The sequence below is a fragment of the Erythrolamprus reginae genome, chromosome 9, assembly GCF_031021105.1.
Source record: "Erythrolamprus reginae isolate rEryReg1 chromosome 9, rEryReg1.hap1, whole genome shotgun sequence".
Lineage (NCBI taxonomy): Eukaryota > Metazoa > Chordata > Lepidosauria > Squamata > Dipsadidae > Erythrolamprus > Erythrolamprus reginae.
The window spans coordinates 50,674,989-50,694,394 of record NC_091958.1 but is presented as its reverse complement, the minus strand read 5'-3'; the positions used below and the strand labels follow the sequence as shown (position 1 = coordinate 50,694,394).

Here is a 19,406-nt window from a genome sequence, read left to right as displayed (position 1 = left end):
GGAAAGGTTTGGTTTCCCAGATTGCGAAAGGTTGGTTCAAATTATGAATGAACATGTCATAATGAGAGAGGGAGGGAGGGAGGGGCCGGTTTCAAAATTCATTCAGAGATTTAAACATATAATTGCTGGGTGCTTTGGAGGTCTGTAACTCTGGTCCATCGTAAATCACGAAGAACCGGAAACTCAAAACATCTGGATTTAAAGCACAGCCGTTCGTATCAACAGGCACTGGGCTGACGGACTGATTGATGGCAAGGAAAAGTACATAATTCACACTCCCCCTTTAAATTCTGATTCTCTGGAGGTCACGCAAAATAATGTACAAAATCCAGATAGGACCAAAAAGAAAAAAAAAAAGAAATCAAATCCCATCCCTGTGCCAGGTGATGACATTTTTTTAAAAAGCAAAATAAATGTGGAAGCTTTCCACATCTATTTTACTTCTGTTCCCTTCTCCTTAAAAAAAATGGAAAACCAAACAACCTAGAGTGGCGAAATGATTACTTGTGATTGGTTACAAGTAATTATAATAAGTAGGAAGGGGGGAGATTGTGATCCCGCTGTATAGAGAACTGGTGAGACCCCATTTGGAATACTGTGTCCAGTTCTGGAGACCTCACCTACAAAAAGAGATTGACCACATTGAACGGGTCCAAAGATGGGCTACAAATATGGTGGAAGGTCTTAAGCATCAAACTTATCAGGAAAGACTTCATGAACTCAATCTGTATAGTCTGGAGGACAGAAGGGAAAGGTGGACATGATCGAAACATTTAAATATGTTAAAGGGTTAAATAAGGTTCAGGAAGTGTTTTTAATAGGATAGTGAACACAAGAACAAGGGGGCACAATCTGAGGTTAGTTAAGGGAAAGATCAGAAGCAAAATAAGACCTCCCTTGATAATAAGCCCAATCGGACTTTTGAGCGCATGGCAATAAAGCCAAGCGCTTATTTCAGGGTTCCAAAAAATATAAGACAGGGTGTTATTTTCGGGGAAACACACAGTGTCTGTCTGTCTGTCTGTCTGTCTGTCTGTCTGTCTACCTACCATCTATTTATCTATCGTGTTTCCCCAAAAATAAGACCTCCCCTGATAATAAGCCCAATCGGACTTTTGAGCACATGGCAATAAGGCCAAGCATTTATTTCAGGGTTCCAAAAATATAAGACAGGTTCTTATTTTAGGGAAAACACGGTACTCGCGCGGAGGAAGCCTAAAAGTTGGTTTAAAGAAGGGTCCAATTGCCGCCCTCTAAAAATCAAATTGCCTGCCTGTGGGGCGTGGGTCAAATGTTGGGAACCATTGATGTACTCTTTTCTTTAAAACTGTCCTCTCCTCTGAGTCTCTAGTGGGGCCAAGAATTAAAGACATATCCCATAACCGCGTACTATTTTTGCCTGTCCTGCTGTTCTAAGCAAGATTTCTTTTCAACGGGATCACTGTGTGCAGTGATAATTATGGTCAGCGCTGTGTCAATCAATTGGGCATCGCTGAATTCTTGTGGTTTTCTTTTTCCAGCCATTCTTAAGAGCTGTTTTCTAGATGGTTAATCCTCCTTTAATCTTTAAGGCCATCTCAGTGTTGAGCGAGAGGAGGAAGACCTAAATAATTCAAACCATTTAAGGATGGCTCTCCCTGATTACATCACCGGATCAGATACGGTTACGGAGTCGCCATGGTGATTCTAGATGACAATCCTCAGGTGGAGAATATCAAACGGCAGCGAGAGCCATTTGGTTTCCAATTGCTTGAGCAGAAAATCTCCCGAAGTGGCCGGAACGATAATGTTACTGCCCCCCAAAAAAGGCTCCAATTTGGACATTTTCCTACAAAGAAGGCAGGAGGTCACATACCTTCGTGCAGTCAACGAAGCAGTGGAAGTGCTTAGAGAAAATACTAAAAGAAAAGATCAATGATACAAAAGCACAAGCTAGTAATATATATAGAATGTTATCGCAAGCAGAAGAGGAAGTAATAAAAGGCTTGACAAGATGCTGGCAAAATCATCACCTCGAGATTCGACTACTGTAATGCTCTCTACATGGGGCTACCTTTGAAAAGTGTTCGGAAACTTCAGATCGTGCAGAATGCAGCTGCGAGAGAAATCATGGGCTTCCCTAGGTATGTCCATGTTTCACCATCACTCCGCAGTCTGCATTGGCTGCCAATCAATTTCCGGTCACAATTCAAAGTGTTGGTTATGACCTATAAAGCACTTCATGGCATCGGACCAGAATATCTCCGAGACCACCTTCTGCCGCACGAATCCCAGCGACCGATTAGGTCCCACAGAGTGGGCCTTCTCCGGGTCCCGTCAACTAAACAATGTCGGTTGGCGGGCCCCAGGGGAAGAGCCTTCTCTGTGGCGGCCCCGGCCCTCTGGAACCAACTCCCCCCGGAGATTAGAACTGCCCCTACTCTCCCTGCCTTCCGTAAAGCTCTTAAAACCCACCTTTGTCGTCAGGCATGGGGGAACTGAAACACCTCCCCCGGCCACGTACAATTTATGTATGGTATGTTTGTGTGTGTGCTTGTTAATATAGTGGGGTTCTTTTTAAAACTATTTTAAATACTTAAATTTATTGAATTTATTTGGATTTGTACGATTGTTTATATTTTTTGTTGTGAGCCGCCCCGAGTTCGCGGAGAGGGGCGGCATACAAATCTAAATAATAAATAAATAAAATAAATAAAATGATTTACAAATATATGAAAGTGAAATGAAAGAAATAGTAGAAAATATACATAAGATTAAGAACACAAGAGTTAAAGAGATGAGAATAAAAATCTTACATAAATGGTACTATACACCAGCACAACTTGCACACTTCCAGGGGAAAGGGAAAGGTAATTGTTGGCATGGTTGCCAAAAGGAAGGAATTTTCATGCATATGTTCTGGGAGTGTGTAGAAATACAGAAATTTTGGAAGGAAGTGCAGAACGAAATAAATAAAATGTTAAATATTAATTGGATAATTACAAAAGAAATAGCGATATTAATTAAACAAAGAGAACTAAGAGATTTTAAAGAAATAAAAACTGCAGCATTGGAAAGCGCTCAAGCGGTAGTGGTATTGGGTTGGAAAGAGTCTATAAAATGGACACTACAGAACTGGTACTGGCACATGGTGGATCACATTCATTTTGAAATCATGGAAATAAGATTAAACAACTTTGATGAAAATAAACTGGAGAAGCTGATGGCACGGTGGAATAAGGTGAAAGGTTATATGCTGAGTAGAATCTGTGACGCAAATGTGAAAAATAAACTCCAATCACTCTTTTAATAATAACAAATGCAAAATAGAGCCAAGGAAATATATATATATTAACTAGTAAATATTTGAAAACCCCCCCGCAATTGGTGGTGGGGGTGATGGATATTGTCGGTCGGGTGATGGGCACACGCACTGTGCACTGTTTTATGTTTGTTTTATGTAACCATATTTACAAAATCAATAAAAATATTTAATTAAAAAAAACAAAGAAACGAAGCAGTGGAAGTGATGTTCCAGTGCCTGGAGGTTGTTGGGGTCTGGATGGGTGTCAACAAACTCAAACTCAACCCAGACAAGACGGAGTGGCTGTGGGTCTTGCCTCCCGAGGACAATTCCATCTGTCCGTCCATTACCCTGGGGGGGGGAATTATTGACCCCCTCAGAGAGGGTTCGCAACTTGGGCGTCCTCCTCGATCCACAGCTGACATTGGAACATCATCTTTCGGCTGTGGCGAGGGGGGCGTTTGCCCAGGTTCGCCTGGTGCACCAGTTGCGGCCCTATCTAGACAGGGAGTCATTGCTCACAGTCGCTCATGCCCTCATCACCTCGAGCTTCGATTACAGCAAGGCTCTCTACATGGGGCTACCTTTGAAAAGTGTTCAGAAACTTCAGATCGTGTAGAATGTGGCCGCGAGAGCTATCGTGGGGCTTCCTAGATTCGCCCACGTTTCTACAACACTCCGTGGCCTGCACTGGCTGCCGATCAGTTTCCGGTCACAATTCAAAGTGTTGGTAATGACCTTTAAAGCCCTTCATGGCATTGGACCAGAATACCTCCGGAACCGCCTTCTACCGCACGAATCCCAGCGGCCGATAAGGTCCCACAGAGTTGGCCTTCTCCGGGTCCCGTCGACCAAACAATGTCGTTTGGCGGGCCCCAGGGGAAGAGCCTTCTCTGTGGCGGCACCGGCCCTCTGGAACCAACTCCCCCCGGAGATTAGAACGGCCCCCACCCTGTCTTTTGCAAGTTACTCAAGATCCACCTATATCGCCAGGCATGGGGGAATTAAGACATCTCCCCCAGGCTTTCTTATATTTTATGTTTGGTATGTATGTGTTGTATGGTTTTTAAATGGTTGGGCTTTTTTAATGTAATTTTATTATTAGATTTGTTCCATTGTTATACTGTTTTTATTGTTGTGAGCCGCCCCGAGTCTTCAGAGAGGGGCGGCATACAAATCTAATAAATTGAATTGAATTGAATTGACGGTTCCATCTTTTGAAAAATTATTTATTTATTTGATTTGATTTCTATGCCGCCCAATCCCGAATGAGTCAGAGTGCCTTACAACAATTAAAAAATTACAAAACAGTAAAAAGAAGTCAAAAAGTACTATCTAAACTCTAAAACCCTAGTAAGACTTGGATAGATAAATTACTGACAGGCCCAGAGGAAAAAATAATATCAAAGATTTATAAATATTTATTTATTTAATATTTATTTATTTATTAGATTTATATGCCACCCCTCTCCATAGACTCGGGGCGGCTAACAACAATAATGAAACAACATGTAACAAATCTAATATTTAAAATAATTTTAAAAACCCTTTTTTTGAAAAAAAAAACCAAACATACCAGCAAACATACCATGCATAAATTGTATAGGCCTATAGGGAAGGGAATATCTCAGTTCCCCCATGCCTGACGACAAAGGTGGGTTTTAAGAAGCTTACGAAAGGCGAGGAGGGTAGGGGCAATTCTGATCTCCGGGGGGAGTTGGTTCCAGAGCTTCGGGGCCACCACAGAGAAGGCTCTTCCCCTGGGCCCCGCCAAACAACATTGTTTAGTCGACGCGACCAACTCTGTGGGACCTAACTGGTCGCTGGGATTCGTGCGGCAGAAGGTGGTCCCGGAGATAGTCTTGTCTGATGCCATGAAGGGCTTTATAGGTCATAACCAACACTTTAAATTGTGACCGGAAACTGATCAGCAAGCAATGCAGCTTGATGGAACACGAGAGACCAGAGGAGACAATGATTGCATGGTCAAAAGTTTTTGGCTACAATATATATCTAGAAGAATGGGAACAAATTTGGAAAAGAAACATCAAATTGACCAAAGCCACGATATATAAAGAAAATCAATACAAAATGCTATACCATTGGCACCTTCCACCAAAGAGGTTAGCTAAAATACACAAAAATAATAATTCAATATGTTGGAAATGTAATAAAACAGAAGGCACCTTCTTCCACTTATGGTGGTCATGTCCAGAGATGAAAAAATACTGGAAAAAATTGATAACTGATTGCAACAAATAACTAATATAACAATAGAATGTACATCGGCATTATGAGAGAGTCCTATGCCAAAAATGTAAGGGAGTGTGGAAGAAGCATAATTCTTTCTTGTGTCTAAGTTTCATTGTGATCGATAAATAATTGTTGAAGGAAAAAAAAGTGATGCATTACTTTCTGGGCAACCCTCCTGTATAAGATCTCCAGCCATGATACTAGCTGGCTGGGGAATTCTGGGAGTTGAAGTCCAAATATCTTCAAGTTGCCAAGGTTGGGAAACACTGTACTAGACGACCTCCAAGGTCCCTTCCAACTCTTGCGTTATTCTGTTATTTCAGGGTCCATTTATGGAGAAAGGTGATTAAACTGCCCTCTTATTATCAAGCTGACCCCAGTGATGTCATTATTCTAATTAAGGGAGGCAGGAAGCATTGCTTGAGATGAAAGCTGTCATTAATGAATAAAGAAGCACCGGTAACTAAAGATTGCCACCTGCGCGGAAGGATCTCCTTCGTTTTGAAATACAATTCTGGAGACCAGCCCTTTGGGTAGGATTAGCATCCTCCGGAACTCTGGGGTGATATTTCATCCAATCTTCTCTTTGTTTATTTCTTTACCTCCTGCCATTATTGTTTTTACAAACAATTCAAGGCAGCAAACCCGCACCACATATCGGACATTAATACATAAAAAAATAGAAGATTGATGGCAGAAAAAGACCTCCTGGTCCATCTAGTCTGCCCTTATACCATTTCCTGCATTTTATCTTAGGATGGATAGATGTTTATCCCAGGCATGTTTCGATTCAGTGACTGTGGATTTACGAACCACGTCTGCTGAAAGTTTGTTCCAAGCATCTACTACTCTGATCTTGGAAGGATAGAAGATTGATTGATGGCAGAAAAAGACCTCCTGGTCCATCTAGTCTGCCCTTATACTATTTCCTGCATTTTATCTTAGGATGGATCGATGTTTATCCCAGGCATGTTTAAATTCAGTTACTGTGGATTTACCAACCACGTCTGCTGCAAATTTGTTCCAAGCATCTACTACTCTTTTAGTAAAATAATATTTTTTCCTCTTGCTTCTGATCTTTCCCCCAACTAACCTCAGATTGTTCCCCCTTGTTCTTGGGTTCACTTTCCTATTAAAAACACTTCCCTCCTGAACCTTATTTAACCCTTTGACATATTTAAATGTTTCGATCGTGTCCCCCCTTTCCCTCCTGTCCTCCAGACTCTACAGATTGAGTTCATGAAGTCTTTCTTGATAAGTTTTATTGCTTAAGACCTTCCACCATTTTTGTAGCCCGTGTTTGGACCCGTTCAATTTGATCCATATCTTTTTATAGGTGAGGTCTCCAGAACTGAACACAGTATTCCAATTGGGGTCTCACCAGCGCTCTATACAGTGGGATCACAATCTCCCTCTTCCTGCTTGTTATACCTCTAGCTCTACAGCCAAGAATTCTACTTGCTTTCCCTACCGCCTGACCGCACTGTTCACCCATTTTGAGACTATCAGAAATCACTACCCCTAAATCTTTCTCTTCTGGAGAGGTAAGTCCAGATTGTCCAGATTTACCTATACCTACTTGGCTTTTGTTTATGTTTATACCATACCTGCTATCTTGTACATGCTTTGACAAACAAATAAATCAATAAAAATCAATAAAAATGTTTGATCCCATTTTTTTCCAAACTGTTCGGAAAGGGACGGTGGCATTTTCTTGGGACTAAAACACATAAAACAAGAAATGAAAGCAATGCTTTTGCTTAAAAAAAAACCACACACCTTGCTTGGGGTAACAAAACATCTGCAAGAAAACCAGCAAAATGCATTGCAAAGGACACTGGACATGGGAGCACCGGACATGCCCGAGACATGGCTGAGACCAACATGGTTCTGAAGAAGCCATTCTCTAAGTTTGGAAATCTTGAGTCCTTGTTAAGATAAGATAAGCGTCTCCAGGAGGGGATGATTACCTCTACAGCCATCTGGGAGGTGTCCTTCCTCATTATCTCTGCACAGACCTTGTGAAGGGCCTATGTCAATCAAACCCACAATGCCATATATCTCCCGTACCACATATATGCACGTTTTAAAAGACACCTACATGATAAATACCACAGCTGTTCCTTACACTGCCAGAATCCAAGTTAATCAGGTAAGACCTCTATGTGTTATCCATGTGGAATCACCTTCCTTCCTCTCTCCCTTCCTTCCTCTCTTTCCTCCCTTCCTTCCTCCATCTCTCCCTCCTCCCTCTCTCCTTCCTCCCTCCCTCCTTTCTTCCTCTCTCCTTCCTTCCTCCCTCCCTCCTTTCTTCCTCTCTCCCTCTCCTTCCTTCCTCCCTCCTTTCTTCCTCCCTCTCTCCCTCTCTCCTTCCTCCCTCTCTCCTTCCTTCCTCCCTCTCTCCTTCCTCCCTCCCTCCCTCTCCTTCCTCCCTCTCTCCTTCCTCCCTCCCTCTCTCCCTCTCTCCTTCCTTCCTCCCTTTCTTCCTCCCTACTCCCTCTCTGCTTCCTTCCTTCCTCTCTCCCTCCTCTCTCCTTCCTTCCTCTCTCCCTCATCCCTCTGGCGGGACCCAGGGGAAGAGCCTTCTCTGTGGTGGCTCCGACCCCCTGGAACCAGCTCCCCCTTGAGATTAGGATTGCCCCCACCTTCCTTGCCTTTCGCAAACTCCTTTAAACCCACCTCTGCCGTCAGGCATGGGGGAACTGAAACATCTCCTCCTTGCCCATGTTGTTCTGGTGTTTGATTGATTGTGTGCTTGTTTTTATATATTCTGGGGTTGTTTTTATGAATTTTTTAGCCTAAAATTGTAATTGGATTGGTGGGTATTGGATTTGTCATTATGTACTGTTTTGCCATTGTTGTGAGCCGCCCTGAGTCTGTGGAGAGGGGCGGCATATAAATCCAATAAATCTAATCTAATCTAATCTCTCCTTTCTTCCTCCCTCCCATCCATCCCTCGGAGTATTTGCTGGAATGTTGCTCCTAATAAATGTATTCCTTTTGAAATTTGGCTCATGGCCACCATGGTGGACCTTTACTCCAAATGCTCTTCGCTTAAAACGCCAGTTCCTCACACACTCCATTCCCGTCTTTGGGTATCAGTGTGATGTAAGCTTCCTCCCGTGATTTCGGCATTTTTGCTTGTTCTGGTATCTGATTGAAAACTTCTAACATTTTCAAAGTAATAAATGTACATTTCGTCAAAACAATAGTTGTAGGAGTGAAAAGGTTTTGTTTTTTTTAAAAAAAAATAAAGATATTTCTTGGTGACAAATGGATTAAGGGAGAATAGATATAGGATTAGATATATAAATAAGATCAATGTATACGACCGGTCAACAATAAATATGAAAAATAGTTGTGTAATAGGTTGTGAGCACAATAAGAAATGTTTGCCACACAAATGTCCAATGTTTTTAAATATCTTTGCTTTGTGTGTCATGTCTACAAATAAAACTTTTATTTATATATATATATATATATATATATATATATATATATATATATATATATATATATATATATGTTAAATGTATTTTTAGCTGGAATTTTTAAAATTAAGGGAGACTAGGATGGTCCCATTTCGGCCTTATTAGGCCTCATCAGCTAGCCACACCCTTTCTTTACTGGGTGAGGCCTAATAAGGCCGAAATGGGACCATCCTAGTCTCCCTTAATTTTAAAAATTCCAGCTAAAAATACATTTAACACATACAGAATATAGTTGTCGGCTATAAATATATTAACTGCCTTGTCCGAGGTCAATGCTCCCAGGGAGTGGGGTGGCATAGAAATACACTGCTCAAAAAAATAAAGGGAACACTTGAACAACACAATATAACTCCAAGTAAATCAAACTTCTGTGAAATCAAACTGTCCACTTAGGAAGCAACACTGGTTGACAATCAATTTCATTTTGTTGTCAGCACATTCAATTTTGTACAGAGCAAAGTATTCAATTGGAATATTTCATTCATTCAGATCTAGGATGTGTTATTTGAGTGTTCCCTTTATTTTTTTGACCAGTGTATAGATGGATGGATGGATGGATGGATAGATAGAATTTTTTTTATTTATTTATTTATTTTATTTATTTATTCATTTGTCCAATACACAAATACATAGGAAGAAAAATAGACATGTGATAATATATATAAGGGTAAAAGTGAACTTAGAGGAGAGGATATATGAAAGGAAGAGAATATATATGATAAGTGAGAGAAAGGAAAGACAATTGGACAGGGGACGAAAGGCACACCAGTGCACTTATGTACACCCCTTACTGACCTCTTAGGAACCTGGAGAGGTCAATCGTGGAGAGTCTAAGGGAGAAATGTTGGGGGTTAGGGGTTGACACAATTGAGTCCGGTAATGAGTTCCACGCTTCGACAACTCGATTGTTGAAATCATATTTTTACAGTCAAGTTTGGAGCGGTTCGTATTAAGTTTGAATCTGTTGCGTGCTCTTGTGTTGTTGCGATTGAAGCTGAAGTAGTCATTGACCGGTAGGACGTTGCAGCATATGATCTTGTGGGCAATACTCAAATCGTGTTTTAGGCACCGTAGTTCTAGGCTTTCTAGGCCCAGGATTGTTAGTCTATTTTCGTAGGATATTCTGTTTCGAGTGGAGGAGTGAAGGGCTCTTCTGGTGAAATATCTTTGGACATTTTCAAGGGTGTTGATGTCTGAGATGTGGTATGGGTTCCGGACAGATGAGCAGTAGTCTAGGATGGGTCTGGCAAAAGTTTTGTAGGCTCTTGTGAGTAGTGTGATTGCCGGAGCAGAAGCTACGTAGAATATATATATTCACTGGTTACAATCATCCATACATTCATGGGCTGACCTCACTAATCATTCCTCCGAGGTCAATGGTCCCAGGGAGTGAGGTGGCATAGAAATACACTGCTCAAAAAAATAAAGGGAACGCTTAAACAATACAATATAACTCCAAGTAAATCAAACTTCTGTGAAATCAAACTGTCCACTTAGGAAGCAACACTGATCGTCAATCAATTTCATTTTGTTGTCAGCACATTCAATTTTGTACAGAACAAAGTATTCAATGGGAATATTTCATTTATAGGATGTGTTATTTGAGTGTTCCCTTTATTTTTTTGACCAGTGTATAGATGCATGGATGGATGGATGGATGGATGGATGGATGGATGGATGGATGGATGGATAGATAGAAAATTGCAACTTCTTCTCTCATTTTCTAGCAGTTTGTTTTAGTATTATAATTTCTTTCCCCATAAATGTCAACGTGTTGCTTCTAGTAGCATTGAGTTCTCCCCGTCCTATTCTCCTTGGGTATAAATAGGCGGGGGAAGACAAAACCTAGTTCATTAGTTAAACGCGACACCTGAGCACATTCTCAAATGGAGCATCTTATCCTCAAAAAGGTAACCCAAGTAGCTATTGTCACTCATTGAATCTTATATAAATTAGATAGGGAAACGTTTGCCAAAGGTGCCACCTTGCTAGAAATTGTTTGCGTTTGGGAGCTCCGTTGTCCCTGCTTCTGCGACTCCATACAGGGGAAAGTACGGTAAGTGGAAAGTAGAGATCAGCCCTTATAAAATGGGGTTTGTAATCTGCCTTCAAGGAATTGTGTGAAGGAGACGCATACAAAAAAAAAAAAAAGCATATCACAAAAGTTCCTCCGTTCTTAATTGTGATGAAATTGTTATGACTTGGATGAACTACAAAGCTGAAATACTATGGTACTTAATCTAATGCTTGGAGAGAGGAAGGAAGGAAGGAAGGAAGGAAGGAAGGAAGGAAGGAAGGAAGGAAGGAAGGAAGGAAGGAAGGAAGGAAGATTTCAATATGATAGGTAAAAACAAGAATGATTGATGAATGATTACACTGTTTATGTAGACCAGTGATGGCGAACCTATGACACGCGTGTCAACACTGACACGCGTAGCCATTTTCAGTGACACGCGGCCATTAAGGAAGTCAGGTGTCCATTTTTCCAGATGAAGAAATATCGTCGCTTCGCGTTCCCTTTCATTGGGTGAGCCGATTCTTTCCATTAGAACGAAACCTGTTCCTTCCAAAGAGCCCCTTTCTCTCTCTCTCCCTCCTTCCTTCCTCCCTCCCTCCCTTCCTCCTTTTGCATCCTCCTTCCCTCCCGTCTTTTCCCTTCTTTTGAAGTTTGCTCTTTGCTTGCTTTTTCTGTCAAACCTTTGCAAGGATATCTGTCCCAGGCTTCTGGAAATAACCTGTAATTCATGTGAGAATTCGCCGTTTCAGTGAGTCTTTGGGGCAAGGGCGCCCCGCACTCTCCTGCAGGAGTTTTTTTTTTAAAAAGAGTCTGGGGACTACAGTATTCTGCAAAGTTAAAATAAGACTCGGCGAAGCTTGTTTGTTGACTTGGGGTCAAAGCTTGAGAATCTAGAAAGGTGCCTCTTGGAGAATCAAGAGGGAGTGCCACTATGAACAGGAAATTTGGAATGCCTGGAATCGGTTACCAGACACTTTTAGCACAAAATTATGGGTTTTTTCTCAAGGTGACATACCACCCGAGTTATGCTGGGTTTTTTGGCGAATTTTGACACACCAAGCTGTAGACACTTGTAAGGCAGTTTGTAAGAGGTTTGTAAGAGGTTGTTTCTTCTTTTTATTCTTATTTCTCTTATGCTGCTTAGTGAAAATACTGCTTTTTCTCTCCTTACAATACTGCTTTGCTATACCTTCCTTTGGCAGAATCCAATATGAGCCTAAGTGACTTACTCAGTCCTTCGGATATTGCTGCCGCACTCCAAGATTGTCAAGGTAAGATTTTATTTATTCATTTATTAGATTTGTATGACATTGGGGTAAATAAATTAAGAGTTGTTTTACTAGATCTGACCAAAAGCTCAGATGCAATCTGTTTTTGTGAGTTTTTGATTCAGAAATTTACAAATAGAGTTGAATTTCCAGCATCTATACACAGGATGGGTCTGGCAACTAAGTAAATATTAGACCACCAATTTAGAAGATGTCTTGCACATAAAATATGTCGTGATCCTTTCAAAATTGGGTCAGGAGGGTGGCCTCTTTATTAATGTTTGTCCAACACTACCTCTTGAATTGAGATGTTTCTATTATAGTTCTAGCAGGATGTGCAACTAATCATTTTTATTCCTAATAAGAGTTGAAGACTGTAGGCTTGTACCCAGAAGTTGACTTTCAAATGTTGACTTTTTAAAATTGTCAGTCTATGTTTTTTTGTTTTTTATCTTTTGTGTGTGTGGTTGTTGTCTACAAGATTGATTTTAGCATGTTGGAAGAAGTGTATCTGTGCAAACAAAGTCTATTTGTCAGAATAGAATAGAATAGAATAGAATAGAATAGAATTCTTTATTGGCCAAGTGTGATTGGACACACAAGGAATTTGTCTTGGTGCATATGCTCTCAGTGTACATAAAAGAAAATATAGATTTGTCGAGAATCACATAGTACAACACAATGATTGTCATAGGGGTCAAATAAGCAACGAAGAAGCAATCAATATTAATAAAAATCTTAGGATACAAGCAACAAGTTACAGTCATACAGTCCTAAGTGGGAGGAAAAGGGTGATAGGAATGATGAGAACAAACTAGTAGAAATAGAAGTGCAGACTTGTTTATTTATTTATTGAATTTGTATGCCGCCCCTCTCCGCAGACTCGGGGCGGCTAACAACAGTGGTAAAACAACATGAACAATCCAATTAATAAAAACAACTAAAAAACCCTTATTATAAAAAACCAAACATACACACAAACATACCATGCATAACTTGTAGTAGCCTAGGGGGAAAGGATAACTTAACTCCCCCATGCCTGGTGACAAAGGTGGGTCTTAAGTAATTTGCGAAAGACAAGGAGGGTGGGGGCTGTTCTAATCTCTGGGGGGAGTTGGTTCCAGAAGGCCGGGGCCGCCACAGAGAAGGCTCTTCCCCTAGGGCCCGCCAAACGACATTGTTTGGTCGACGGGACCCGGAGAAGGCCAACTCTGTGGGACCTTATCGGCCGCTGGGATTCGTGCGGTAGAAGGCGGTTCCGGATGTATTCTGGCCCAATGCCATGCAGGGATTTAAAGGTCATTACCAACACTTTGAATTGTGACCGGAAACCGATCGGCAGCTAATGAAGGCCGCGGAGTGTTGCAGAAACGTGGGCGAATCTAGGAAGCCCCACGATGGCTTAGTAAAAAGTTTGACAGTGTTGAGGGAATTGTCTTGCACATAGAGGTGGTTTTATAAACTGAGCACGTTTACTAATTGAATATATATAACAAAACAACAGCAACAAAGGTGATTAGGGGGCTGGTCTGGAGGTTAAAACATAGGAAGGATTTGGGTATGACCAGTTTAATGGAAAGAAGGACTAGGGGTGATGGGATAGCAGTCTGCCAATATCTAAGGGGCTTCCACAAAGAAGAGGGGTCAACCTATTTTTCAAAGCAGCAGAAGGCAGGATAAGAAACAATACATGGAACTAATCAAGAAGAGAACCAACCTAGAACTAAGGAGGAATTTCTTGACAGGGAGAAAAAATAATCAGTAGAATTGCTTGTCTCCAGAAGTTATGAATGCTCCATCGCTGGAGGCTTTTAAAGAAGAGATTGGACAGCCAAGGACCAGGGGAGACATGATAGCAGTCTTCCAGTATCTCAGGGGTTGACACAAAGAAGGAGTCAACCTATTCTTCAAAGCATCTGAGGGTAGAACAAGAAGCAATGGGTAGGAATTAAACAAGGAGAGAAGCAACTTAGAACTAAGGAGAAATTTCCTGACAATGAGAACAATTAATCTGTGGAACAGCTTGCCTCCAGAAGTTGTGAATGCTCCAACACTGATGTTGGATAACCACCTGTCTGAAATAGTGTAGGGTTTCCTGCCTAGGCAGGGGGTTGGACTAGAAGACCTCCAAGGTCCCTTCCAACTCTATTGTTATTTATTTGGCATTTGTTGGAAGTGTTATAGGGTCTCGGGATTGAGCAGGAGGTTGGACTAGATCTCCAAGGTCCCTTCCAACTCTGTTATTCTCTTACTCGGTCTAGATATAAGACCAGGATGGTGCAAGAAGGAGGAAGGGGATAAGTGATCCTCCTTTCTCCAAAGTTCTACTTCACAATGGTCCTTTTTCTTCTCCTTCTTCTCTTCCTAGCTCCAGATAGTTTCAACTACAGAAAATTCTTCCAGCTTATTGGGCTGTCCAAAAAGAGCGCCTCCCAAATCAAGGATATTTTCCAAATTTTAGACCGCAACCAGAGTGGGTTTATTGAAGAAGAGGAGTTAAAGTAAGGAAGGGCTGCAATTTTCTTCTCTCTTTCTTTAAATATATTCTGTGTGCTGTAAATCCAATCCCGGTTGTTTTTAATTGATGCGGGAGGAACCCCAAGTCTATGGACTTTGCTTCTTGAAAGGATTGTCTGAAATGGTCTCTGGTTTCTCATTTAAAATTGCATCTACACAATGAGAAAACTTCTGGTGTAAAAAGGCAAAGATCTTTGAACTGAAAACCTTTTTATGCGTGTAACAATATTTCTTGAACTCCTGGCTCCACCCACATGATATAGTAACGTTTGATAAAAGATGTAGTGAAAGAGTAGTAGATCCTTGGAACAAACTTCCAGCAGACGTAGTAGATAAATCCACAGGAGCTGAATTTAAACATGCCTGGGATAAACATATATCCATCCTAAGATAAAATACAGAAAATAGTATAAGGGCAGATTAGATGGACCATGAGGTCTTTTTCTGCCGTCAGACTTCTATGTTTTTATGTTTCTATGTAGTGGAAAGCCAAATAAAATAATAATAATAATAGTAATAGTAATAGTAATAGTAATAATAATAATAATAATAATAATAATAATAATAATAATAATAATAATTATTATTATTATTATTATTATTATTTATTACATTTGTATGCCGCCCCTCTCTGAAGACAAAATGCCAAATGACCTAGGGCCGTGATGGTCAACCTATGGCAAGTCCATCACGAAAGGGTGGCTTATAAATCTAATAAAATAAAAGTAAAATAAAATTTAAAAACTCGGCTCAAAAGAATATCACAAGAATATTGATGAAATTGAACGGGTCCAAAAACGGGCTACAAAAATAGTGGAAGGTCTTAAGCATAAAACTTATCAGGAAAGACTTAATGAACTCAATCTGTATAGTCTGGAGGACAGAAGGAAAAGGGGGGACATGATCGAAACATTTAAATATGTTAAAGGGTTAAATAAGGTTCGGGAGGGAAGTGTTTTTAATAGGAAAGTGAACACAAGAACAAGGGGGCACAATCTGAGGTTAGTTGGGGGAAAAGATCAGAAGCAACTGAGAAAATATTATTTTACTGAAAGAGTAGTAGATGCTTGGAACAAAACTTCCAGCAGACGTGGTTGGTAAATCCACAGGAACTGAATTTAAACATGCCTGGGATAAACATATATCCATCCTAAGATAAAAAGCAGGAAATAATATAAGGGCAGATTAGATGGACCAGGAGGTCTTTTTCTGCCGTCAATCTTCTATGTTTCTGTTTTAATGTCACCATAAGAATTGCTTTTCTTCTCCTCAATCTAGATACTTCCTCCAGAGATTTCAGCCCGGGGCTCGCTTCTTAACAGCGACAGAAATCGAAAAATTTATGGCGGCAGGAGACCACGATGGAGATGGGAAAGTGGGAGCTGACGGTATGAGTTGGTTGACTCGGATTTTTTCTGTCCCCTCTTGAAGGAAACACAATTGATAGATGGGTCTTTTTTGAGGGAGGAATGGGGTCATTGCTCCAGGCACCATCTATGGAGGAGCTCCTAGCCGAAATGGGAACTGGGCAAATGTTTGAGACGACCGCATGACTAATAGCAAGCCAAGCTGTGGAATGAGATCTTGAGCAGAGGTAGGCAAAGTTGGCTCTTCTATGATATGTGGACTTCAACTCCCAGAATCCCTAATCTAGCGTGATTGGCTCAGGAATTCTGGGAGTTGAAGTCCAAAAGTCATAGAAGAGCCAGGTTTGCCTATCCCTGTTCTAGAGTCATCTAGGTCAGTGTTTCCCAACCTTGGCAACTTGAAGATATTTGGACTTCAACTCCCAGAATTCCCCAGCCAGCAAATGCTGGCTGGGGGATTCTGGGAGTTGAAGTCCAGATATCTTCAAGTTGCCAAGGTTGGGAAACACTGATTTAGGTCATCTCCTGTTCCTTCAAAGTGCCTTAGTTTTATCCGTTATCTTCAACAGAGGAGGTTTATGTAGGAGGCAGGGCGAAGAAAAAGGGAGAGAATTCAAATTCTGCCCTTGGTGAAGAAAAAGTTCCTCTGTAGCCCATTTCCAACAATGGGCATTGAAAAAGTCTAGCAAAGTCAACAATGGCCTCTCTTTTTTATTTTTTTAAGCATTTTTTTTATTTTATTCCCAATATTAAAATACAAACTCCCCCAAATAATATGAAAACATGTATGTATCTATGTGTATATGTGTGTGTGTTTTCTTAAATTTTCACGGGCATAGGTATGTAGGTCTTAGTGTATTTGGGACTTTTCCAATGTAAGATTGAGAGAATCTTGGCGATTTTTCCAAACATCACCAAGATTCTATCAATCCTACACAGGAAAATACCCAAATACAGTGATACCTCATATTACAAATGCCTCGTCATACAAACTTTTTGCCTCTTCTTACAAACTATTTTCACCTTACAAACCCACCGCCGCCGCTGGGATGCCCCGCCTCCAGACTTCAGTTGCCAGCGAAGCACCCATTTTTGCGCTGCTGGGATTTTCCTGAGGCTCCCCTCTATGGGAAACCCCACCTCCGGACGTGTGTGTTTTTGCGATGCTGCAGGGGAATCCCAGCATCGCAAAAACGAGCGCTTGGCTGGCAACGGAAGTCTAGAGGTGGGGTTTCCCAGCGAGGGGAGCCTCAGTGAAATCGCAGCATCGCAAAAACACAGAGGTCCAGAGTTGGGGTTTTATGGACTTTGGTGTTTTTGCGATGCTGCGATTTCACTGAGGCTCCCCTCGCTGGGAAACCCCACCTCTAGACTTCCGTTGCCAGCCAAGCGCTCGTTTTTGCGATGCTGGGATTCCCCTGCAGCATCGCAAAAACACACACATCCGGAGGTGGGGATTCCCATGGAGGGGAGCCTCAGGGAAATCCCAGCAGTGCAAAAACAGGCGGTTCGACTGGCAAAAGGGGTGAATTTTGGGCTTGCACACATTAATCGCTTTTCTATTGATTCCTATGGGAAACACTGTTTCGTTTTACAAACTTTTCACCTTAAGAACCTCATCCCAGAACCAATTAAGTCTGTAAGACAAGGTATCACTGTATGCTGAAACCTACATGTGTGTTTGTGTGTGTGTGTGTGTGTACTTCAACTCCAACACTTCTAACTGAAGAATGGTAGAGAAGTCCACTCAGGATCTTCCAACTGCTTCTCCTTTTGTTACATAGAAACATAGAAGTCTGACGGCAGAAAAAGACCTCATGGTCCATCTAGTCTGCCCTTATACTATTTCCTGTATTTTATCTTAGGATGGATATATGTTTATCCCAGGCATGTTTAAATTCAGTTCCTGTGGATTTACCAACCACGTCTGCTGGAAGTTTGTTCCAAGGATCTACTACTCTTTCAGTAAAATAATATTTTCTCATGTTGCTTTTGATCTTTCCCCCAACTAACTTCAGATTGTGTCCCCTTGTTCTTGTGTTCACTTTCCTATTTCCTATTGTTGCAGAATTCCGGGAGATGGTACAGTCCTAAAGGACCAGAGGTGGCTCGCGTGATGGAAGAACTTCTGCTGCCCCAAAAGCGTTCTCTTGAAACTTTCAAATCCAAGGATCCTTTGTTATGCTTTGCCTCCTATTCGGTAGTGTGCTACTGCAGCTAGTCCTCAAGATACTGCCATAATGGAGCCTGCCTATTACGGTTGTGTGACTGTTGTTAGTTGAAGCGGACCCCATGTCCCTGTTCTCCTCAATGAATCATTAAACAAACACATGGATCATTAAGAGAAGCATGGGATGCTTCAGGGTTGGGGAAGCCCTTGGAGGCCTAGTGTAGACCTCCCAAGGCCTCCACCAACCCCCCAAAAAACATTCTGTGCCCCCATTCTGTGCCCCCCTTCCCATTTCGTGGGATGAAGAGGCAGGGGCTGTGCAACATCCCTTTGACAGGTCATAAGGATGACCACAGAGGCATTGCAGCCGTTGTTAACATTGAAACAGGGTCATAATGTCATTTGGGGACCTCTGCTGTAACTGTGAACATGTCCCATCTTGAGGACTACCTGTCCAATTTCCAAAGGTTAATTCTCTCAAGCTACCAAATGAAAGATAATTTCAGAGTCGTTGTCTCTTTGGTACGACAGCCAGATGTTCCTCTTTGAATAGCGGCATCTGTCATTCTAAGTCAGGATGAAACATAGAAACATAGAAGACTGACGGCAGAAAAAAACCTCATGGTCCATCTAGTCTGCCCTTATACTATTTCCTGTATTTCATCTTACAATGGATATATGTTTATCCCAGGCATGTTTAAATTCAGTTACTGTGGATTTACCAACCACGTCTGCTGGAAGTTTGTTCCAAGGGTCTACTACTCTTTCTGTGAAATATTTTCTCACATTGTTTCTGATCTTCCCCCCAACTAACCTCAGATTGTGTCCCCTTGTTCTTGTGTTCACTTTCCTATTAAAAACAATTCCCTCCTGAACCTTATTTAACCCTAAAAAAACCTTTTGCCATTTCAGATATTATACACAAGGGGAGGTGGGGAAAAATAAAAACTAAGCCCGTCGTTCACCCCAAGTGGCCTGCCAGCATCTCTGCTGTGGCCTCTAGACCCAAATGAAGATTTTTGGATATATAGTCCTTGACT

At 41.4% G+C, this 19,406-nt stretch overlaps 1 protein-coding gene across 1 annotated transcript; it reads left to right on the top strand.

The window, feature by feature from the left end:
* Window positions 1–12,254: 12,254 nt before the first annotated feature.
* On the top strand, window positions 12,255–18,290 carry LOC139172676 (parvalbumin, thymic CPV3-like). The gene is made up of 4 exons (XM_070761911.1): window positions 12,255–12,315; window positions 14,681–14,813; window positions 16,108–16,217; window positions 18,265–18,290. The coding sequence occupies exons 1-4, from the start codon at window positions 12,255–12,257 to the stop codon at window positions 18,288–18,290; spliced, it is 330 nt and encodes a 109-aa protein (XP_070618012.1).
* Window positions 18,291–19,406: the final 1,116 nt, after the last annotated feature.